Source organism: Entelurus aequoreus, linkage group LG13, assembly GCF_033978785.1.
Source record: "Entelurus aequoreus isolate RoL-2023_Sb linkage group LG13, RoL_Eaeq_v1.1, whole genome shotgun sequence".
In the NCBI taxonomy this organism is placed as follows: domain Eukaryota; kingdom Metazoa; phylum Chordata; class Actinopteri; order Syngnathiformes; family Syngnathidae; genus Entelurus; species Entelurus aequoreus.
This window is the reverse complement of record NC_084743.1, coordinates 8,835,715-8,859,963: the sequence shown is the minus strand read 5'-3', so window position 1 is coordinate 8,859,963 and position 24,249 is coordinate 8,835,715. Positions and strand designations below refer to the sequence as shown.

Here is a 24,249-nt window from a genome sequence, read left to right as displayed (position 1 = left end):
AGGGACCAAGCACTGGTACCTGGTATGGACTCACGTCAAACTAAACATGTTTCCATACTTTGTTGCACGTCACGTCCAGTTGGAGCCTGAGTGAGTAAAGTAATGTGCTAGCTTGATGCTAATTTACATTGGATTTGCCACAGAAAGGCTAGCAATTATCATTAGCGACTTTACATGGCGTTAACACCACCTCCAAATGTGTTGATGGAAACTAAAAGGAAGAAGAATGTTCTAATCAAACAGCTGCTGAGTAAGACTTCAATGTTTTTGGCCAAACTTTGACTATGGCAGTAATACAGCATCAATCACAAGGAAGTTGACATTGTAGTTTTCGGCGGTGGTGTCTCATCACGATCTTAAAAGCTGGCATGAGTTTGCAATGCCAGTCCCAAGGTTGGTGGCGAGGAGGGCTTTTAGGCTCCGCCCACCATGTTGGGGTGTCAGGGGTCTGACCAAGGTCTGGGTTTGTTGAGGCAGGTAAGAAACGTTCAAGATTTGGCACCAAGCCACGGTCACGTCACATGACCTCGGCAATTTGTCATCGCATGCGCTTTCATTTGAACCAAGATGGCCGACTTCCTGTCAATGAGTTGCCATTTTTAAAGGAGGCGCTAGAGAGTCCATTTCAAAGTTAAGTTTGAGGAGCCAATAAAAACCAAGCAGTTTTAAATCTTGGCCTTCCTGGACGGGTGTGGGCGAGGTCCGAGGAGGTACCAGTGTTTGATGGAAAAGGGACAAAACAGGCCCCCGCGGTTCAGGGGAAGTAATACAGCATCGATCACACTTAAAAGCGTCCATTTTGCAATATGTGTAGATTATTTCTGGAAAGCCCTTTCAAAATAAATGTCTGGTGTGTTCAGGTGACGGCGGACCTGCAGCAGGTGCTGACGTCCTACAACTACCGTCTGGAGTACCGAGGTGTGGTCACGGTCAAAGGCAAAGGAGACATGATGACTTACTTCCTCATCAGCGGGCCCTCCTCCGCCAGCTAGCGCACATCTACCACCGTCCTGGTCCTGGTCCTGGTCCTGGTCCTGGTGTGGAGCGAGAGGAAGTAGAAGAAGCCAGCCAAGCGTGGATCACGTCTGGAGACCAAAGTTTGAAGGTCTTGTGGGCTTGTGAGAGGAGCGCTAGACCCTGAGCTAAGGGGCGGAGTCAGTGGGAGGAGCCTAAAGGATGTCAAGAGTTACATTTTCTAATTTTCTAAGCAGCAGATTTATATTTTGTACAAATATTTATGCTTTGGAAAGAAAAGTGAATGTTCCTCAGCGAGGCCTTCAACTCACTAAACATCTTTCACTCTGCTTCTCCTCTTCTTTGTCACAGTCCTGCTTGCATTGGTTCCCTCACGCCGCTCTTAACTCAAAACACTCTTATATCAAATCACGCGCGACATCGCCTTTTCTTTCTAGTCTCCACTACAAGACTAGGAACAACAATGACACGCAGGAAGTGTGCGCCTCAACGTATTAGACCACGCCCACCACAGTGTGGTGTTTACCTTGGAGAGTGGACTTCTACTTCCTATCTGTCAAACACACCATCAGCACCTTCTCCATATTGTCATGGATACATGTTTAGATTTGTCAACATCTTTGAAGACTAACAGTGCTAGCACCAAGTCTCCTGGGAAAGTAAGTAGGACTAGGAGTCATGTAGGAGTAGGAGTGAAGTAGGAGTAGGAGTGATGTACCAAGTAGGACTAGGAGTGAAGTAGGAGTAGGAGTGAAGTACCAAGTAGAACTAGGAGTGAAGTAGGAGTGATGTACTAAGTAGGACTAGGAGTGAAGTACCAAGTAGGACTAGGAGTGAAGTAGGAGTGATGTACTAAGTAGGACTAGGAGTGATGTACCAAGTAGGACTAGGAGTGAAGTAGGAGTAGGAGTGATGTACTAAGTAGAACTAGGAGTGAAGTAGGAGTAGGAGTGATGTACTAAGTAGGACTAGGAGTGAAGTACCAAGTAGGACTAGGAGTGAAGTAGGACTAGGAGTGATGTACCAAGTAGGACTAGGAGTGAAGTAGGACTAGGAGTGATATTTAGTTTGGACTAGAGAGTACTTTAACACTCCATCTTGTCATGTTGCAAGAAAAGCATCAGAGATGCTAAAAAGTGGACTTTATGCAAGAAGAATAAAGTTCTTGTTTATATTTAATAAACCAGTCAGGAGGTGCAAAGTTGCTACACTGAAAAGTTGACAAATATTACAATAAAATGTATTTTGATTCATTAATATTTTCTAAGAAATGACAGTTTAAAAAAACAATCTTCTAAAATTCTTGGGGATCCAAAAAGGTCCCACTCATAAAAGTGTTCCATCCATCCATTTTCTACCGCTTATTCCCTTCGGGGTCGCGGGAGCCTATCTCAGCTACAATCGGGCGGAAGGCGGGGTACACCCTGGACAAGTCGCCACCTCATCGCAGCTCATAAAAGTGTTCAATCATACAATTTATTTAACGGACTTTTTGCAACATTTTCCTCTCAAAAAATATTTCAAAGTGTAATATTTGATGTGAAGTATTTGGAGCCTTAAATATGTCAATTCATAACATTGGTTTTAATTCAGTATTATTTTTTGAACATTGACAGTTTGAAATGTTCCCAACATTGTATGTTGTCCTCATTACATTTCACCTGCTTGCTTATTTATTAGACTTATGTTTTTTGCTTAATAGTATTTTTAGAATGTGTTCCAAATGGTCACTCCTCATTAGAACGGCAAGTTTCACCAGCAGGGGGCAGCAGTGAGTTGATATGCGGAGCAGCACTTTAGCCTTTTATTGCTCTTAAAAATGTCACAATTAGGTACAAGTCAGTCACTGAACGCATCATGAAGCTGCTGTATGAAACAATAAGTGATGATGAGTCATTCCAACACCACCTTGTGTTCTCTACTGTGATTGGCCGCTCAGTGGTCACATGACAAAACCATTCACCAATAAATAATGTCAAAGGGAGAACACAACAAAAAGGTGTGTGTGAGGCAGCGTTGCATAGCTTCAACAAAACCTGAACCTTAGTCGTCAAGGAGCGTGTGTGTGTGTGTGTGTGTGTGTGTGTGTGTGTGTGTGTGTGTGTGTGTGTGTGTGTGTGTGTGTGTGACACCTGGGTGTTGCTGCTGCAAAAGTCTTAGGGTGTTGTGTTCAGGGTCAGACGTTGTAGTCCGGCGCCTTGCCCAGCGGCTGCCTGAGGCGGATGCTGAGCGTCATGGCGGCGGCCACGGCCACGTGGAAGAGGATCTGCCACACGTTCCTGAGCTGGTAGAGGTACATGTTGCACACGCACACCAGCGCCAACGCCAGGAAGGACTTCAGGTCGCGCCACAGTGAGAAGTAGGCAAACAGGAAGCACTGAAACACACGCCTCAGACTTTTTAGGACAAAGGCAACAATAGATCTTCAATGCAAACAAGAGTATGGTGTGTGGAATAAACACATGTGTCAAGTACAAACACATCTGCATTATGGTGTGTGGAATAAACCACATCTGCATTATGGTGTGTGAAATAAACACATGTGTCAAGTACAAACACATCTGCATTATGGTGTGTGGAATAAACCACATCTGCATTATGGTGTGTGGAATAAACACATGTGTCAAGTACAAACACATCTGCATTATGGTGTGTGGAATAAACCACATCTGCATTATGGTGTGTGGAATAAACACATGTGTCAAGTACAAACACATCTGCATTATGGTGTGTGGAATAAACACATGTGCATTATGGTGTGTGAAATAAACCACATCTGCATTATGGTGTGTGAAATAAACACATGTGTCAAGTACAAACACATCTGCATTATGGTGTGTGGAATAAACCACATCTGCATTATGGTGTGTGGAATAAACACATGTGCATTATGGTGTGTGAAATAAACCACATCTGCATTATGGTGTGTGAAATAAACACATGTGTCAAGTACAAACACATCTGCATTATGGTGTGTGGAATAAACCACATCTGCATTATGGTGTGTGGAATAAACCACATCTGCATTATGGTGTGTGAAATAAACACATGTGTCAAGTACAAACACATCTGCATTATGGTGTGTGGAATAAAACACATCTGCATTATGGTGTGTGAAATAAACCACATGTGTCAAGTAGAAACACATCTGCAATATTCAAATGTTGCAACAAACAGGAAGTGCAGACAATTGTCTCAAAGAGTTGAACCCTTTGTCAAATGTGTCGTAGTACACTTTCCCACCACTTGTGGCAGTAATGACAACACCAAACAGAAGAAGTCTGCAGCTCAAGTCAGAGAAGTTTCTGAAGCGCAATAAAACATGACTTAAGTGTCGAAGCTATATCTTTATTTGCACTTTAATTGGATTGACATTTTAGTTAAAGGGGAATTGCACTTTTATTTGGAGTTGTCTATCATTCACAATCCTTATGTAAGACAAGAACACCTTTTTCTTTCTTTGTGCATTCTAAGTCGTAAAATACAGCAAGTAGGAGGTGGCTAACAATGCAGTACACTATCCAGCCCATAAAGTCCTCTAAAAATGTCTAAAAGGTGCCACCAACACTCCATTTACATGCGAGGACCTGAATATTAACAAGTATTAGCCATATTGTTGTTATAAGTGCTAACGTAGAGGAACTACTTTTGATCACAGAGAGCTAACTTGAGCTGCTGCATGGCCTCTGAGTTGGTGAAAGTAAATTCTCAATGATAAATCCTGCCTTCCCCCTGGATAGTAGAAGGTTGTGGACATAAACCCACAACATCCAACTTAGACCCGGAGATGGCCAGAAAGACGCTTGTTTTTTTAGCCTGTTGTGAAGATGATGAATTGTTGATGTGAAGGGGAGGATGTAAACATCCCATAAGTCTGCATCACAGTGAGAGCAGACATTGCGGTGTGATAATTGATGTGTTAGAGTGTGATGCCAGCTGACCTGGTAGAGACATGCGGTGTGATAATTGATGTGTTAGAGTGTGATGCCAGCTGACCTGGTAGAGACAGGCGGTGTGATAATTGATGTGTTAGAGTGTGATGCCAGCTGACCTGGTAGAGACAGGCGGTGTGATAATTGATGTGTTAGAGTGTGATGCCAGCTGACCTGGTAGAGACAGGTGGTGTGATAATTGATGTGTTAGAGTGTGATGCCAGCTGACCTGGTAGAGACATGCGGTGTGATAATTGATGTGTTAGAGTGTGATGCTAGCTGACCTGGTAGAGACAGGCGGTGTGAAAATTGATGTGTTAGAGTGTGATGCCAGCTGACCTGGTAGAGACAGGCAGTGTGAAAATTGATGTGTTAGAGTGTGATGCTAGCTGACCTGGTAGAGACAGGCGGTGTGATAATTGATGTGTTAGAGTGTGATGCCAGCTGACCTGGTAGAGACAGGCGGTGTGATAATTGATGTGTTAGAGTGTGATGCCAGCTGACCTGGTAGAGACAGGCGGTGTGATAATTGATGTGTTAGAGTGTGATGCCAGCTGACCTGGTAGAGACAGGCGGTGTGATAATTGATGTGTTAGAGTGTGATGCCAGCTGACCTGGTAGAGACAGGCGGTGTGATAATTGATGTGTTAGAGTGTGATGCCAGCTGACCTGGTAGAGACAGGCGGTGTGATAATTGATGTGTTAGAGTGTGATACCAGCTGACCTGGTAGAGACAGGCGGTGTGATAATTGATGTGTTAGAGTGTGATGCCAGCTGACCTGGTAGAGACAGGCGGTGTGATAATTGATGTGTTAGAGTGTGATGCCAGCTGACCTGGTAGAGACAGGCGGTGTGATAATTGATGTGTTAGAGTGTGATGCCAGCTGACCTGGTAGAGACAGGTGGTGTGATAATTGATGTGTTAGAGTGTGATGCCAGCTGACCTGGTAGAGACATGCGGTGTGATAATTGATGTGTTAGAGTGTGATGCTAGCTGACCTGGTAGAGACAGGCGGTGTGAAAATTGATGTGTTAGAGTGTGATGCCAGCTGACCTGGTAGAGACAGGCAGTGTGAAAATTGATGTGTTAGAGTGTGATGCTAGCTGACCTGGTAGAGACAGGCGGTGTGATAATTGATGTGTTAGAGTGTGATGCCAGCTGACCTGGTAGAGACAGGCGGTGTGATAATTGATGTGTTAGAGTGTGATGCCAGCTGACCTGGTAGAGACAGGCGGTGTGATAATTGATGTGTTAGAGTGTGATGCCAGCTGACCTGGTAGAGACAGGCGGTGTGATAATTGATGTGTTAGAGTGTGATGCCAGCTGACCTGGTAGAGACAGGCGGTGTGATAATTGATGTGTTAGAGTGTGATGCCAGCTGACCTGGTAGAGACAGGCGGTGTGATAATTGATGTGTTAGAGTGTGATGCCAGCTGACCTGGTAGAGACAGGCGGTGTGATAATTGATGTGTGAGAGTGTGATGCTAGCTGACCTGGTAGAGACAGGTGGTGTGATAATTGATGTGTTAGAGCGTGATGCTAGCTGACCTGGTAGAGACAGGTGGTGTGATAATTGATGTGTTAGAGTGTGATGCCAGCTGACCTGGTAGAGACAGGCGGTGTGATAATTGATGTGTTAGAGTGTGATGCCAGCTGACCTGGTAGAGACAGGTAGTGTGATAATTGATGTGTTAGAGTGTGATGCTAGCTGACCTGGTAGAGACAGGTGGTGTGATAATTGATGTGTTAGAGTGTGATGCCAGCTGACCTGGTAGAGACAGGTGGTGTGATAATTGATGTGTTAGAGTGTGATGCTAGCTGACCTGGTAGAGACAGGCGGTGTGATAATTGATGTGTTAGAGTGTGATGCCAGCTGACCTGGTAGAGACAGGTGGTGTGATAATTGATGTGTTAGAGTGTGATGCCAGCTGACCTGGTAGAGACATGCGGTGTGATAATTGATGTGTTAGAGTGTGATGCTAGCTGACCTGGTAGAGACAGGCGGTGTGAAAATTGATGTGTTAGAGTGTGATGCCAGCTGACCTGGTAGAGACAGGCAGTGTGAAAATTGATGTGTTAGAGTGTGATGCTAGCTGACCTGGTAGAGACAGGCGGTGTGATAATTGATGTGTTAGAGTGTGATGCCAGCTGACCTGGTAGAGACAGGCGGTGTGATAATTGATGTGTTAGAGTGTGATGCCAGCTGACCTGGTAGAGACAGGCGGTGTGATAATTGATGTGTTAGAGTGTGATGCCAGCTGACCTGGTAGAGACAGGCGGTGTGATAATTGATGTGTTAGAGTGTGATGCCAGCTGACCTGGTAGAGACAGGCGGTGTGATAATTGATGTGTTAGAGTGTGATGCTAGCTGACCTGGTAGAGACAGGCGGTGTGAAAATTGATGTGTTAGAGTGTGATGCCAGCTGACCTGGTAGAGACAGGCGGTGTGAAAATTGATGTGTTAGAGTGTGATGCTAGCTGACCTGGTAGAGACAGGCGGTGTGATAATTGATGTGTTAGAGTGTGATCCCAGCTGACCTGGTAGAGACAGGCGGTGTGATAATTGATGTGTTAGAGTGTGATGCCAGCTGACCTGGTAGAGACAGGCGGTGTGATAATTGATGTGTTAGAGTGTGATGCCAGCTGACCTGGTAGAGACAGGCGGTGTGATAATTGATGTGTTAGCGTGTGATGCCAGCTGACCTGGTAGAGACAGGCGGTGTGATAATTGATGTGTTAGAGTGTGATGCTAGCTGACCTGGTAGAGACAGGTGGTGTGATAATTGATGTGTTAGAGTGTGATGCCAGCTGACTTGGTAGAGACAGGCGGTGTGATAATTGATGTGTTAGAGTGTGATGCTAGCTGACCTGGTAGAGACAGGCGGTGTGATAATTGATGTGTTAGAGTGTGATGCCAGCTGACCTGGTAGAGACAGGCGGTGTGATAATTGATGTGTTAGAGTGTGATGCCAGCTGACCTGGTAGAGACAGGCGGTGTGATAATTGATGTGTTAGAGTGTGATGCCAGCTGACCTGGTAGAGACAGGCGGTGTGATAATTGATGTGTTAGAGTGTGATGCTAGCTGACCTGGTAGAGACAGGCGGTGTGAAAATTGATGTGTTAGAGTCTGATGCCAGCTGACCTGGTAGAGACAGGCGGTGTGAAAATTGATGTGTTAGAGTGTGATGCTAGCTGACCTGGTAGAGACAGGCGGTGTGATAATTGATGTGTTAGAGTGTGATGCCAGCTGACCTGGTAGAGACAGGCGGTGTGATAATTGATGTGTTAGAGTGTGATACCAGCTGACCTGGTAGAGACAGGCGGTGTGATAATTGATGTGTTAGAGTGTGATGCCAGCTGACCTGGTAGAGACAGGCGGTGTGATAATTGATGTGTTAAGAGTGTGATGCCAGCTGACCTGGTAGAGACAGGTGGTGTGATAATTGATGTGTTAGAGTGTGATGCTAGCTGACCTGGTAGAGACAGGTGGTGTGATAATTGATGTGTTAGAGCGTGATGCTAGCTGACCTGGTAGAGACAGGTGGTGTGATAATTGATGTGTTAGAGTGTGATGCCAGCTGACCTGGTAGAGACAGGCGGTGTGATAATTGATGTGTTAGAGTGTGATGCCAGCTGACCTGGTAGAGACAGGTGGTGTGATAATTGATGTGTTAGAGTGTGATGCCAGCTGACCTGGTAGAGACAGGCGGTGTGATAATTGATGTGTTAGAGTGTGATGCTAGCTGACCTGGTAGAGACAGGCGGTGTGATAATTGATGTGTTAGAGTGTGATGCCAGCTGACCTGGTAGAGACAGGCGGTGTGATAATTGATGTGTTAGAGTGTGATGCCAGCTGACCTGGTAGAGACAGGTGGTGTGATAATTGATGTGTTAGAGTGTGATGCCAGCTGACCTGGTAGAGACAGGCGGTGTGATAATTGATGTGTTAGAGTGTGATGCTAGCTGACCTGGTAGAGACAGGTGGTGTGATAATTGATGTGTTAGAGTGTGATGCTAGCTGACCTGGTAGAGACAGGTGGTGTGATAATTGATGTGTTAGAGTGTGATGCCAGCTGACCTGGTAGAGACAGGCGGTGTGATAATTGATGTGTTAGAGTGTGATGCTAGCTGACCTGGTAGAGACAGGTGGTGTGATAATTGATGTGTTAGAGTGTGATGCCAGCTGACCTGGTAGAGACAGGCGGTGTGATAATTGATGTGTTAGAGTGTGATGCCAGCTGACCTGGTAGAGACAGGCGGTGTGATAATTGATGTGTTAGAGTGTGATGCCAGCTGACCTGGTAGAGACAGGCGGTGTGATAATTGATGTGTTAAGAGTGTGATGCCAGCTGACCTGGTAGAGACAGGTGGTGTGATAATTGATGTGTTAGAGTGTGATGCCAGCTGACCTGGTAGAGACAGGCGGTGTGATAATTGATGTGTTAGAGTGTGATGCTAGCTGACCTGGTAGAGACAGGTGGTGTGATAATTGATGTGTTAGAGTGTGATGCTAGCTGACCTGGTAGAGACAGGTGGTGTGATAATTGATGTGTTAGAGTGTGATGCCAGCTGACCTGGTAGAGACAGGCGGTGTGATAATTGATGTGTTAGAGTGTGATGCTAGCTGACCTGGTAGAGACAGGCGGTGTGATAATTGATGTGTTAGAGTGTGATGCCAGCTGACCTGGTAGAGACAGGCGGTGTGATAATTGATGTGTTAGAGTGTGATGCCAGCTGACCTGGTAGAGACAGGCGGTGTGATAATTGATGTGTTAGAGTGTGATGCTAGCTGACCTGGTAGAGACAGGCGGTGTGATAATTGATGTGTTAGAGTGTGATGCCAGCTGACCTGGTAGAGACAGGCGGTGAGATAATTGATGTGTTAGAGTGTGATGCCAGCTGACCTGGTAGAGACAGGCGGTGTGATAATTGATGTGTTAGAGTGTGATGCCAGCTGACCTGGTAGAGACAGGCGGTGTGATAATTGATGTGTTAGAGTGTGATGCCAGCTGACCTGGTAGAGACAGGCGGTGTGATAATTGATGTGTTAGAGTGTGATGCCAGCTGACCTGGTAGAGACAGGCGGTGTGATAATTGATGTGTTAGAGTGTGATGCCAGCTGACCTGGTAGAGACAGGCGGTGTGATAATTGATGTGTTAGAGTGTGATGCCAGCTGACCTGGTAGAGACAGGCGGTGTGATAATTGATGTGTTAAGAGTGTGATGCCAGCTGACCTGGTAGAGACAGGCGGTGTGATAATTGATGTGTTAAGAGTGTGATGCCAGCTGACCTGGTAGAGACAGGTGGTGTGATAATTGATGTGTTAGAGTGTGATGCCAGCTGACCTGGTAGAGACAGGCGGTGTGATAATTGATGTGTTAGAGTGTGATGCCAGCTGACCTGGTAGAGACAGGCGGTGTGATAATTGATGTGTTAAGAGTGTGATGCCAGCTGACCTGGTAGAGACAGGCGGTGTGATAATTGATGTGTTAAGAGTGTGATGCCAGCTGACCTGGTAGAGACAGGTGGTGTGATAATTGATGTGTTAAAGTGTGATGCCAGCTGACCTGGTAGAGACAGGCAGCGGTGCCCAGGAAGAAGGCCATCACGTAGTTGAAGTCCTCCTCCTCGTTCTGCACATGCAAGGTTTGATTAGTGTGTGTGACAGGTGGGGACACACGAGGAGGACGTCACCTGCAGGACACTCTCCATGGCGTGGACCCCTCGCAGCAGGTTGAGACCCCCGCACAGGACACTCAGCACACAGGACACCACACCTGGCAAGGTGGGCGGCTCCAACGTCTGAGTGGGGGCTGAGAGAGATGGTAATGATTCATTAATAAACTCAATGTTCTTCTGACTTGTTGGATTACGTGCATGAATTAATGGTGAACCTCACTAATGATTCATTAATAAACTCAATGTTCTTCTGACTTGTTGGATTATGTGCATGAATTAATGGTGAACCTCACTAATGATGGCATTAATAAACTCAATGTTCTTCTGACTTGTTGGATTACATGGATGAATTGATGGTGAAACTCACTAATGATGGCATTAATAAACTCAATGTTCTTCTGACTTGTTGGATTACGTGCATGAATTAATGGTGAAACTCACTAATGATGGCATTAATAAACTCAATGTCCTTCTGACTTGTTGGATTATGTGCATGAATTAATGGTGAACCTCACTAATGATGGCATTAATAAACTCAATGTTCTTCTGACTTGTTGGATTACATGGATGAATTGATGGTGAAACTCACTAATGATGGCATTAATAAACTCAATGTTCTTCTGACTTGTTGGATTACATGCATGAATTAATGGTGAAACTCACTAATGATGGCATTAATAAACTCAATGTCCTTCTGACTTGTTGGATTATGTGCATGAATTAATGGTGAACCTCACTAATGATGGCATTAATAAACTCAATGTTCTTCTGACTTGTTGGATTACATGCATGAATTGATGGTGAAACTCACTAATGATGGCATTAATAATCTCAATGTTCTGCTGACTTGTTGGATTACGTGCATGAATTAATGATGAAACTCACTAATGATGGCATTAATAAACTCAATGTCCTTCTGACTTGTTGGATTATGTGCATGAATTGATGGTGAACCTCATTAATGATGGCATTAATAAACTCAATGTTCTTCTGACTTGTTGGACTGCGTGCATGAATTGATGGTGAAACTCGCTAATGATGGCATTAATAAACTCAACATTCTTCTGACTTGTTGGATTATGTGCATTACTTGATGATGCAACCAGTGTGCTTTGTTATTGTCTTGATGACAGTAATAACAGATGTGTTAAAAGTTAAAGTAGCAATGATAGTCACACACACACTAGGTGTGGTGAAATTACTCTCTGCATTTGACCCATCCCATCCCCTTGTTCACTCCCTGGGAGGTGAGGGGAGCAGTGAGCAGCAGCGGTGGCCGCGCTCGGGAATAATTTTTGGTGATTAAACCCCCAATTCCAAGCCTTGATGCTGAGTGCCAAGCAGGGAGGTAATGGCTCCCATGTTTATAGTCTTTGGTATGACTCGGCCGGGGTTTCAACTCACAACCTACCCACCTCAGGGCGGACACTCTAACCACTAGGCCACTGAGCGTGTGTCTTCCAGCCTTTTCACTGTCAGTTGTGCAAATGAAAGGACAGTGTTTTGTTGACAGCCACATGTAGCTTGCTGTTCTGTGTCTCACAGGATGGTATATTGTGACAATCATGTGATGTTGAGGACAACCAACAAGAGTTAACACGAGCGCTCTCACCGATGCCCTTGTACTTGGAGGACAGGCGTGGCGACAAGCCGTTGATGGCGTGCAGGTCGTCGGGGGTCAGCGGGTAAGGCGGCCGCAGTTTGATCTCAGTCTGCATGTCGGCCAGGTTGATCTTGGTGGAGAGCGAGCGAGGACTGTTGTAGCGCTGCTTGGTCTTCTGGATGAAGGTGTCTGACATGAGACCACAGCACAACAACAGGATCTCCTTGGGGTGGGTCCAGAGGCGGGTGTGATGCGGGCGGCGTACGACACTCACCGAACTCGATGAAGGAGTACGGCCGCACGGCGCCGACCACCCGCCTGCTGTCGTAGGTGACGATGAACTCCTTCTGCAGCTCGTCCAGGAAGCAGAAGGCCAGCACGTTGGGGTAGCTTGAGGAGCACACCATCATGTAGCCCACGCCCAGAGCACTGCTGAAACTGACACACAAACACTCTTATTCTTCTCCTTCCACTTTGGGACCTCTATCACACCCTTATAATGTGTCCACGCAAACACATTTGGCCATTCTAGGCTGCAACAATCACTAAAAAGCTTGCTCTAAGCCGGGGGTGTCCAAACTTTTTCTACAGAGGGCCACACTGAAAAATCAAAGCAGGCTTTTCTATTTTCAAAACCAAGGCAATATATGGATTTTTTTTCACCTTTAGGGCTCCCCTCAAATTTGGTCCTGGGGAACCCACAAGGGTCTACTAAAAAAAAAGAAAGTAATATTGATTTTTTTTTTTTTTTACTCAACGCGTAAATTTCCAGATCAACTTCCGGTCAATTAGTCGATATAAAGTTTATTTCTTTTAAATTGACGCTCTTTTCATCAAAACTCAGTTTTTAATGGCAAAACAAAAACAAAACATGCAATATTTTCACCCCAAATTTTTTCTATGTGGAATATTTGATGTGAAATAATTGGAGCTTTATATAGGTCAATTATTCATATAGGTTGTTTTTTTTGTTTTGTATTTTTGTCATAAAAAAATACAATCATGTGTGCTTACGGACTGTATCCCTGCAGATTGTATTGATATATATTGATATATAATGTAGGAACCAGAAATATTAATAACAGAAAGAAACAACCCTTTTGTGCGATTGAGTGTGAATGAGTGTAAATGGGGGAGGGAGGTTTTTTGGGTTGGTGCACTAATTGTAAGTGTATCTTGTGTTTTTTATGTTGATTTAATAAAAATTAAAAAACAATTTTTATTTATTTATTTATTTATTTCTTGTGCGACCCGGTACCAATCGATCCACGGCCCGGTGGTTGGGGACCACTGCATTACATCATATTCACATTAGGGCTGCAACAACTAATCGATTAAAAAAATTGTTGGCTATAAAAATAGTTGCCAATTAATTTAGTCATCGATTTGTTGGATGTATGCTATGCGCATGCGCAGAGGCTCCTTTTTTTAAATATTTTTTTAAAATATTTTTTTTATGAACCTTTATTTATAAACTGCAACATTTACAAACAGCTGAGAAACAATAATCAAAATAAGTATGGTGCCAGTATGCTGTTTTTTTCCCCCAAAAATACTGGAAAGGATAGAAATGTAGTTTGTCTCTTTTATCCAATTATTAATCGATGTAATAATCGACAGATTAATCGATTATCAAATGAGTTGTTATTTGCAGCCCTAATTCACATACATCTGTTGTCTGCCCTAAATGTCAAAAATATTTTTTGTTTGTTTATATCCCAATCATACTCCCCCAAAAAAAGATTAAAACAGCAGAAAAACAAAGTAGTATTTGCAAATACATCAATTAAATAAAGAAAAAATAAATAATAATATATTATTAATAATAATAATCAGAAATAAAATAAAAGAATATAAACAGATATGTATATATATATATATACACACATATAGGGAGAAATCTTTTTTTTTTTTTTTTTTAAGCAGTACAATCACTAATTTGAAAAATTAAAGTCAGGCTTATGGGGCGTGGCATAATTGACCCAGTTTGGGTCAAATATGTCAATGCCCTTTTTGTTAAAGAAAACTTTGTTTTTTGTGAAAAAAATAAAATAAACATGCAATATTTTGTCCCAACTTTTTTTTAAAGTGGAATATTTTAGGTGAAATAATTGAAGGTCAATAACATTCATTTTGATTCATTATTACTTGAGCAATTAGATTAAAGCCTGCATGGCAATATGTGTTATTCGAGTCAACATTGCCACTTTTTTCTTATTGCTCTTTTGTTCCACTTTTATATTTTATTTTTAAGATATTAAAAAAATTAGCTGCAGGCCGCAATTTGCCCCCGAGCCGCACTTTGGAGACCTCTGGTCTATGCTTTCCAGGATAACAAAAAAAAAACATGGCCACCCACGGAGACATTAGAAAGTTCTTACTTGACATTGTAGAGGCCGCATCTCAGGGTGCAGCGGTCGGGAAACTGGCCCAGCTTCTTGGAGAGACCTTTGAGGTGTCTCTTGGTCTCCTGCAGGTCTTTGTCCTGCTCGTAGTCCGTGGACGCCGACAGGGGCAGGCCGTCCACGACCCGAATCACTGAGGCGAACAGCACCGAGGCCATCTCAGAGATGTCCTGACACGCCACACAACCTATGAGGAGATCCATTTTTCAATGACTACAATATTTAAACAAAACAAAAACTCCTTTTTTTCCTTTTAAATAATGGGCGAAAGCGGTAGAAAATGGATGGATGGGTTATACTGAACATGAGCAAAGCCGGAAGTGTGACGTCACGACCATGGACAGCTCCTCTAGTGCAGTGTTTTTCATCCTTTTCTGAGTCAAGGCACATTGTATACATTGAAAAATTCCCGAGGCACACAGCCAGGAGAAATCATTGAAAAATGAAACTCAGCAGCCAATATTGACAATAAAAAGTGGTTTTCGCAATTGTTGGACATGAATTCAAAGCATAACCAAGCATGCTTCACTATCACTCTTGTCTCAAAGTAGGTGTACTGTCACCACCTGTCACATTACGTTGTGACTTATTTTGAGGTTTCTGACGCTTTCCTGTGTGTCGGGTTTTAGTTCTTGTCTTTTGCGCCTATTTCGGTGGCTTTTCCTGTTTTGTTGGTATTTTCCTGTAGCAGTTTCATGTCTTCCTTGAACGCTATTCCCCGCACCTGCTTTGTTTTAGCAATCAAGACCATTTAAGTTGTGCGGACGCTATCCTTCTTTGTGGGAACATTGTTGATTGTCATGTCATGTATGGATGTACTTTGTGGACGCCGTCTGCTCCACGCGCCGTAAGTCTTTGCTGTCGTCCAGCATTCTGTTTTTGTTTACTTTGCAGCAACTTCAGTTTTAATTTCGTTCTGCCTAGCCATACCTAAGCTTCAATGCCTTTTGTTTATTTTTGGTTTAAGTGTTAAGATACCTTTTTACCTGCACAATGCCTACCGCATATTGTGATCACGACAAACCATGTTCCCGACATCTACAAAGCAATTAGCAACCTGCTGCCACCTACTGATATGGAAGAGTATTACACGGTTACTCTGCCGAGCTCTAGACAGCACAGACACTCAACAACGGCACATTATTTGCGGATTATAATTACTGGTTTGCAAAAACTACTTTTAACCCAATTAGGTGAAATGACATCATCTCCCACGGCACACCAGACTGTATCTCCCAGTGTGCCGCGGCACAGTGGTTGAAAAACACTGCTCTAGTTAATGGCTTCCTCTTCATCGCCAGTAACCAAACCAAGAGGATTGTTTCAACGTTGTATTCGAAACCATTATTTTGGCCGGTGAAATAAACAAAAACTGAAGAATAAAACAGTAGCGTTCATTTAGGACGGCGACAAAATAGTCACTCACTACGTCATTAATATCAAATAAAATACGGAAGCGTGTAGTTGAAGCTGTCGTTTCCAGTAGAAGTTGAATATTTTAAGCAAGTGTAATGTTTTAAACCATAGAGAAGTAGACGCTCTGACAGGTTAGCCACTTAGCAGCTAATCACAGGCTAACGTTAGCATGCTAAGGAAGTCAAGCGAGCTAGCTGATTGCTACAAGCTAACGTGAAGAAAAACAAAAGTTTCGCTTGCATTGACGACCTTGAGAGATGAAGCAGCATCCTTCAGAAGGAGATGTTTGAAGGCGGGCAGATGTGAGCCATAGATGCAATCATCGCAGCCGCTAGCCTTGCGTTTACGTGGCTCATTCGCTATGCATTGTGGGAAAACAACATGTGACGTCAGCAACTGGAAACGATAGTTTCAAATAATACACGACCAAACTTCTGAAAAAATGCAATCACTGCGACATATTTGGATTTTAAAGCAGGTTAAATCACTCTACAGAAGAAAGAAAACTCCCACAATGCAGCAATGTAACATATTGTAATGACCTGCTGGGTCTATGTCAGTGTTTTTCAACCTTTTTTGAGCCAAGGCACATTTTTTTCATAAAAAAAATATGGAGGCACACCACTAGCAGAAAAAGTTTAAAAAATGAAACTCCACCAGGTTGTCTTGACTTATTTTGAGTTTGTTGTTGTTTCCTGTGTGTAGTGCTTTACTTCCTGTCTTGCGCTGTTATTTTGGTGACTTTTCCTGTTTGGTTCTCCTGTAGCAGCTTCACGCCTTCCTTTGAGTGCTATTGCCCGCACCTGCTTTGTTTTGGCAATCAAGACTATTTAAGTTGTGCATACGCTATCCTTCTTTGTGGGGACATTGTTGATTGTCATGTCATGTACGGGATGTGCTTTGTGGACGCCGTCTTTGCTCCACACGCTGTAAGTTTTTGCTGTCGTCCAGCATTCTGTTTTTGTTGACTTTGTAGCCAGTTCAGTTTTACTTTTGTTTTACATAGCCATCCCTAAGCTTCAGTGCCTTTTCCTATTTTTGGTTTAAGCTTTACATATCTTTTTACCTGCACACTGTCTCCTGCTGTGCTCTGCATATTGGGATCACGACAAACCATCCTTGACGCGTTCCCACTTCTACAAAGCAATGAACTACCTGCTGCCACCTACTGGTATGGAGTATTACAAGATTACCCTGCCAAGCTCTACAGGCACTAGACAACGGCACATTATTATGATTATTGATTTGCAAAAAAATATTTTTTGGACCAATTAGGTGAAGTTGCAGACAATATCTCACGACCGCGGCACAGTGGTTGAAAATCACTGGTCTATGTTGTGTTCGTGTGTGGGAGGTATCCAGAGTTCCCATGGTCATGAACGTACCACACCTTCGTGGTGATTGGCCGAGAGGGAGGAAGTGTTGCTAGTTTTGTTGTTGTTGTTTTTTCTTGAACACAAAAACAAAATATACCAACAAATCAAGGCACTTCAAACACATTTCGGACATATTGTAAAGAAAAATGAAAATATGTGACATTGAATAAATGTTTGAAATGAAATTCGACCAACATTACAGACATTCACAGGGTTGAGCGATCCACATATTTATACAAATAAACATGTAGTAAGAGACAATACAACAAATTAAGAAAATAATTAAATAAAAAAAAACAAATTGGGCTTATCCAAAACAATTTCAATTCCTCCAATAAAGATTATCATTTAAAGGCTTTTCTATTTGTTTTTATTGTATTTGTTATTTTACCATTTTCCAAGATTGTATTAATTTAAAATCATTAATCCAATGGGAGAATTTGGGTTTCACTTTCAGAAATCGACTTATAGCTTGCAACTAGTAATATTAATAATTTGCTACTTTTCGTAAATATAACACATTCTTTTATGAATGGGGGCATCTCTATATCATTGTCTTTCAATCTCCAATCTCCTTCCAAAATAAATATACAGTATCACATTCCAAAAATGAATTATTCACACTTTTTATAGCAGTGGTTGTCAAACTTGTTTCACCAAGTACCACCTCAGAAAACATTTGGCTCTCCAAGTACCACCATAATGAGGAACATTAAAATAAAGTCGTGTAGTAGGCCTACGTATTCATTAAGAATAAGGCAGAGGTTTTATTTAACAAGTTTATTGAATATTTTTGGCCACCGTAACATTACACACAGTTTGAACAGTAACACTGTGTTTGAATATAGGAGAAAAAAAAAATCACTTTACTTTAATTAGGTGATTCTTTAGCGTACTACTAGGTAGAGCCCACAGTTTGAGAATCACTGATGTAGAAAAATTTCCTTCGCAATTTATCTGTCATCATCTGTCCTGTATATTTAATTTGAACCGCGGCTCATTTGGTCAAAATCTCTTGGAGGAGTTTGCTAAAGTACAACCCCTGATTTTAGCCTAAAAATGGTCATCTGAAACCAAAATTGTCCGACTTCCTGTTTCTTTTCAAGTATAGGTTGTTGAGACATTTCCGTGAGTCCTATCATGACAGACGTCTCCATCTATTTTCTTGACAATATGTGAATCTGGTAGCGGGGCAAATTTTTTTCTCATTTTTAAGGGGGCGCTATTGAGTCAGTTTGAAAATTTCCCGTCCAGGCACACAAAAATATTTTAATTTGTCGCTGAACATTTGGTGTATTTTTGTGTGATTTAAGGGCTTCATAAATGCGATTAAAGTGTGAGGATAATATAACACAAAGCAATTTCAATAGGGCCCTAAAAATGTTGGAATGGAGCCTGTTTTAGCAGAAGTTTCAAAATAAAAGTTGAAAAGAACATTAGACTTGGTGTGCACTTTTTTGGAAGCTATACAGTAGTGCATTTTCTACGGTAGTTTACACTAACGATTCTTATTCCTAAATTCAAAATTGTCAAACATATTTGAAGGTTGGGATTAGGTTTAAAATTAGGGTTTGGGATTGGGCTCGGTCACAAAAACATGGAAACATTTGGCCTGTAATTGTTATTTTAGCTGCAAAAGTGTCATATGCTCTGCTGCATGTGCTTGGAGCGATGTTAGGTAGTCACCAACAACAGAAAAGCACCTACAGCGCAGAAAACAAAGCGTTTCACTCCAAAACGGTGACGTGAGCTCCAATAGACTACGTTTCCCAGAAGACCTTGCGCACCCGCCGACAAACCGCTGCGTGCGCATGCGTGTCTAGACGTGGCAACGCAGCGGCATCATGGCGTCACGGAGCAGCGACTGGAGTCAGATGCGGGAAGACAAAATGCTCCTTTTGCTCCTCCTGGTGAGCTTTTTGCGGATCTTTGGCAAAAACACTCGCTTGTTTTATCATGTTCTTCTCCCGCCTGGCGGCTTTGGTCGGCCGTGTTGCTGTAGCGTGTGGAGGAATCCCGCCTACATCTCATGTTGCCTGGCTAGCAAAGTTGCCAGTCTGGACACAACTTGCTGGTTAAGTCATGGTTGTGTGGTGTGGTATTGTGTTATGTTGTGTTGTGTGGTGTGGTGTGGTATTGTGTTGTGTTGTGGTGTGGTGTTTGTGTGGTATTGTATTGTGGTGTTGTGTGGTGTGGTATTGTATTGTGTGGTGTTGTGTGGTGTGGTGTGGTGGTTGATTGAAACTTGTATTAGTAGATTGTACAGTACATATTCCCTACAATTGACCACTAAATGGTAACACCCCAATAAGTTTTTCAACTTGTGTAAGTCGGGGTCCACGTTAATCAATTCATGGTATTGGTGTTGTGTGGTATTGTGTTGTGTGGTGTGGTGGTATCGTGTGGTATTGTGTTGTGTGGTGTGGTATTGGGTTGTGTGGTATTGTGTGAATTTATATCCACTGTTACAATGACATCATTAGGATGTGGCCTTCAATAAAAATATGTTACTAGTATGTCACAGTTGCATGTATCTGTGTGTGTGTGTGTGTGTGTGTGTGTGTGTGTGTGTGTGTGTGTGTGTGTGTGTGTGTGTGTGTGTGAGAGTGATTATGTGGCTGACACTACACACGTTCATTCGCTTCCTTTTATTGGCAGCCTTCTGCAAACAAAGGCAGTCCAAGGGTTTGTGTGTATTACGTGTGTGTGTGTGCGTGTGTGTGTGTGTGTGTGTGTGTCCTGCTAGACTCTTCGACATAATGACATCAGGTATTGTGTGAGGGAGGATCATCTAAAGTGCAGAATGCTCATTAGTGGTCGGAAGGCAAGCACTGATCAAACTCTGTTTCTTGGGATGGAGACTTTTCTCTACCAGCGTCTGCTTTCGATGAAGCACATTAGTCACAGCGGAGGCTGCAGGCGGCGGCTCAACACCTGCCAGCACCTTACCTGGCAGGCAGAGAAAGGTGTGCTCAAGCATCTGTCACCTTCTTGTCAGCGCTCTCATTTACGGCTCCCACTTTGCCCTGTGACACACCACTGCAGCTGTCACCTGACCTGTCGTCTACCTGAGCAGCAGCCACCTCACCATTTGGAAGCGCCATTTTTTCATTTTTACCTGTCGTCATGGTGACAGTTAGTCCTAACGCACCCAAACTGATTTCGACTATACTTTGCGATGTTTGCGTTAGGCATAACTGTCACTATGACGACAGGTAAGAATGAAAAAATGGCGCTTCTAAATGGTCATACGGCTGCTGCTAACGCAGATGACACATGTAGGCCCGGGCCGACTACACATGTAGGCCCGGGCCTACATGTGTGGTCGGCCCGGGCCTACATGTGTGGTCGGCCCGGGCCTACATGTGTAGTCGGCATGGGGCCAAACATGCCTATGTGTGCAGACCACAAACGTTTCATAAATCGTCATTAACAACCACACTTTGATAGAATTAGGAACCGACTAGGGTTAGCTTCTGAGCTAGCTTCAATGCTAACATGAAAACAAAAGCTTTAATGTCTTTCCCCGTTAAGAAACTTTATACCCCAATCTAAACGTGTACAAACACATGACTCGATGGCAAAGTGCTGGATATAAAGTCCACAGTGTCAAGTTTCAACAGGAAGTGAACTCACGTGACGTCACATCCAAACTGGAAGTGATCACACACATTTTGTTTATTAAAGAAACATTCCAAACATTTACAAATTAAAATGGAAGAAATAAACCTATTGAAACACACAACATTTTTGTTAGCTCCTATGGAACCAATACAATATTTCCTCTACCTTGAAAGTATATATAGTGTGTATTTATCTTTGTTATAAAAAAAAAAAAAACTTGGTTAAAATATTTTGTTCTTTCTAAAAGTACTTTTTGAACACATTGAACAATACCGCAACAATAATACCTGTGATAATTTAGGTCCCCATAACCGTGATACGAAATGTTTATGTCCTTACATTGTAACCATAGTTTTTTTAAGTTATGTAATACAAATGTGCAGTATTTATCTTGGAGAGGGGACTTTTACAGTACACCCTTCCAGCTGCTTCTATTTGTCAAACACACCATCGGCAGCTTCTCCATTTTTTCATGGATAAATGTTTAGATATTGTTTTAACATTTTTGGCTGGCTTTACAGACTCATTCTGCTTGAGGCAACTGCTTCAAGTTAGCTAGCCACAAGCTCTTGTCATCTTTTTAAAGATTTACTTCTTTAATTCAGTGAATGTCATTCACTTCTGTCCTTCACACTCACTTTTTTCCTTCCCATGCTTGGAAAGACAAAGTTATGTCTTTCACTAGGTATACACCAATGCTAGCTTTGCTACGCTATGAATTATGTTTTGTGATTGGACTTTAAAAAAAAAAAAAATCTGCAAAGTTCAGTGAGCAGGTTGTTATGTATAACCATGTGTGTCAGGTTCAAACCCCGATGACATCTATTAAACAGACAAGAAGCAAGGAATAAAATAGAGACAGGATTCCATTTGGCTCATGAGGAGAAAGGTCTGGGCTGTACTCTTGTAGAGTTGTCCACCACGCTCTGACGAAATGGTTGCACGCCTCCTCTTTTCAATCAATCAATCATCAATCAATGTTTATTTATATAGCCCTGAATCACAAGTGTCTTAAAGGGCTGCACAAGCCACAACGACATCCTCGGTACAGAGCCCGCCTTTTATTTGGACTTTCCCTGATTACATGGCAACAGCTGTTTCTAAGGGGAGAGGGGGCCGTAAACAGCTGTTCCCCTCGGTCACAAAACGGTTAAAAAAAAAAAGATGCCTGGAGCTTGCGTCAGGTCCTGCTTCCTCTCCACTTTGTAGATCTGGGGTCAAGACAAGATCTTCCTGTGGATCACAATAGATCAAAGAAACCGACACCTTCATGTCGCTTCCCATCGTGCACAGTGGAGTTTTACAAGCCTTTTGCTTGATAAGATCAAAGACAGCTTTTGTCCTCTCGCCGGGCATGGAAACAGAAAGTTTTGTGATAACTTACATACAATTATTCTGACAATGTGTGTAGACGTTTTGTGTTGGTTGCAGTTTTTTGTGCCATGACTAGGATAGGTTGTTTGTATTGGGTCATAAGTAAGTCAACGGTGTGCTGTGTATTCTTCAGACTTCAATGCATGGTCATTGACCTGATGTTTGGAAAGACAAAGCTATGTCTTTCACTAGGTATACGCTAATGTTAACTATAATGCTAGCGAGTAAGAGCGGATGTTTTGGTCGGATCCTGCGGGGTTTAACGTGGCATTCCAAAAGGCTTGTGATGTGAATTATTCCTTGCTCGGAACCTAAAACATAAAACCCACCAAGACAGCAGGTTTGTGGAAAAGCTGGGGTATGTGTAAGAGGAGGTAGCAGTGTGTTTGTTGCAGCAGTTAGACATCAAGTCAATGTCTTCTTCTTCACTCTTTGTGTTGTTTTGATGACTGATGGCCTGCAAGTCGCCATCACCGCCCAGGGTCTGGGTTCTGTTTCTCATTCTGCTCAAGTCCGGAGACGCCAGCATGAATATTTGATTGTTTGTTTTTACCCATATTGAGCGGCTGCCCGATGAAGGTTTGGTGCCTAAAACACATTTTTATTGCTTTTGGCAGAAACATCCGTCAAGTGATTGCATTCTTTCAAAACAAGTGTTTAGGCTGAGAGCCATGGAAGTATTATTGGAGCAAAACTTTTTGCAAATTCTATCTCAATCTGTGCGTCTGTCATCTGATTCACGTGTGTGCTAATTTGTGTGTCTGTATCTCAGTCTGTGTGTAATCAGATCTGCGTGTGGCTGTTTTATTAATGTGTGTCTGTTTTTCGATTTATGTGTGTAACAAAAAAAAAAAAATGTCCGTATTTTTATGTTTAAAAAAATAAAAATAAAAAATCCTTTCATTTTCTCAAAAATCCACAGTGCGCCTTATAACCCGGTGCACCTAATGTACAGATATATTCCTGTTGTGCTTGCCTACCTCGAAGCAATTTTATTTGGTACAAGGTGTAATGATAAGTGTGACCAGTAGATGGCAGTCACACATAAGAGAGAGGTGTGGACTGCAAGTTGACGCCTGTTCAATAAATGACGCTAGCAAGTACAGGTTAGCAAGCAACACCAAAACTTTGAGAATACAGAACATTAAACACGGCGCTCAAAAATCTGTCAAAGTGTTTAAGTGCGACTTTGGCAAGCTACGTACACTCTTGATGGATTGTCAGCGCATTACGGCATAGTCAGACGTACTGTGCTTCAACATACGGGTATTATTATGGTGTACGTGTATTTAGATTTGTGTGAAGCAGGAACCCTGATTGGCTGTCTTTTTACACCTGACTTTTGTCACACTCTTGTCGTGTAGCGATCTTTTTTATTTTTATTTTTATTTTTATTTTTTTTATGTCCTGCCCAGCTTCTCGGGCAAATCATACAGCAGATGTAGATGCCCATATCGGCTGTTCAGATTTACTTTACAAAAGAGAAGTGTAGGATACTTCTCTTGTTGCCTTACTTGTATTTTGACTTTATTAAATGTATTTATATTATCATTTGGTGCAGCCGGGCCGGAGCAGGAGGGGATAGAAAGAGAGAAAAAGGAAGACAGAGGGGGGAATTGTGGGGACAAGAGGGGGATTAGACAGAGAGACAAAAACAACAACAGCAAACACAACAACAACAACAACAACAACAGAGCAACATCAGCAAATACGACATGTACAAATATGATGGTAAAAGTAATAGCAAATAAGCAGTTAGCGAAAATTTAAAAAAAAAATACAGAAATGACAATGAGCATTATTACACTAAAAATGGAGCAATATGAATACCAATATATATAGTGCTATTGATAATAAACAAT

General features: G+C 42.6%; 3 protein-coding genes across 6 annotated transcripts in view; 2 read left to right on the top strand and 1 right to left on the bottom strand.

The window, feature by feature from the left end:
* adcy5 (adenylate cyclase 5) overlaps positions 1-1,673 on the top strand; it is a 46,346-nt gene extending 44,673 nt beyond the window's left edge. For both annotated transcript variants that reach the window (XM_062067391.1, XM_062067392.1), the window contains one exon: positions 866-1,673. In XM_062067391.1, coding sequence (XP_061923375.1) covers positions 866-992 — 127 coding nt within the window. In that variant the 3' untranslated portion in view covers positions 993-1,673. The remainder of the gene's footprint in view (positions 1-865) is intronic.
* Positions 1,674-2,764: 1,091 nt separating this feature from the next.
* On the bottom strand, positions 2,765-16,385 carry sec22a (SEC22 homolog A, vesicle trafficking protein). Of its 3 annotated transcripts, XM_062068443.1 has the most exons (8): positions 16,254-16,363; positions 14,574-14,784; positions 12,467-12,630; positions 12,202-12,381; positions 10,605-10,723; positions 10,478-10,543; positions 3,104-3,352; positions 2,765-3,069 (listed from the first exon to the last, which is right to left on the bottom strand). In XM_062068443.1, the coding sequence occupies exons 2-7, from the start codon at positions 14,753-14,755 to the stop codon at positions 3,152-3,154; spliced, it is 912 nt and encodes a 303-aa protein (XP_061924427.1). In that variant the 5' UTR covers positions 14,756-14,784; positions 16,254-16,363; the 3' UTR covers positions 2,765-3,069; positions 3,104-3,151. The 3 variants fall into 3 exon arrangements, with proteins under 3 accessions (XP_061924427.1, XP_061924426.1, XP_061924425.1); XM_062068442.1 differs by having other exon boundaries at positions 2,765-3,352; positions 16,263-16,385; XM_062068441.1 differs by having other exon boundaries at positions 2,765-3,352; positions 16,254-16,362.
* A 2,796-nt stretch (positions 16,386-19,181) lies between these two features.
* pdia5 (protein disulfide isomerase family A, member 5) overlaps positions 19,182-24,249 on the top strand; it is a 76,052-nt gene continuing 70,984 nt past the window's right edge. The window contains exon 1 of the mRNA XM_062068440.1: positions 19,182-19,299. Within this exon, the coding sequence (XP_061924424.1) occupies positions 19,234-19,299 (66 nt within the window). The 5' untranslated portion in view covers positions 19,182-19,233. The remainder of the gene's footprint in view (positions 19,300-24,249) is intronic.

What these genes read in the sequence shown, in the direction of transcription:
- sec22a (XM_062068442.1), bottom strand. Translation starts at nt 14,755, where the DNA reads ATGGCCTCGGTGCTGTTCGCCTCAGTGATTCGGGTCGTGGACGGCCTG. An exon ending in GTACTCCTTCATCGAGTTCG is followed by an intron (nt 12,382 to 12,466) that starts GTGAGTGTCGTA and finishes GTCTCATGTCAG; the next exon opens with ACACCTTCATCCAGAAGACC. An exon ending in CCATGGAGAGTGTCCTGCAG is followed by an intron (nt 10,544 to 10,604) that starts GTGACGTCCTCC and finishes TTGCATGTGCAG; the next exon opens with AACGAGGAGGAGGACTTCAA.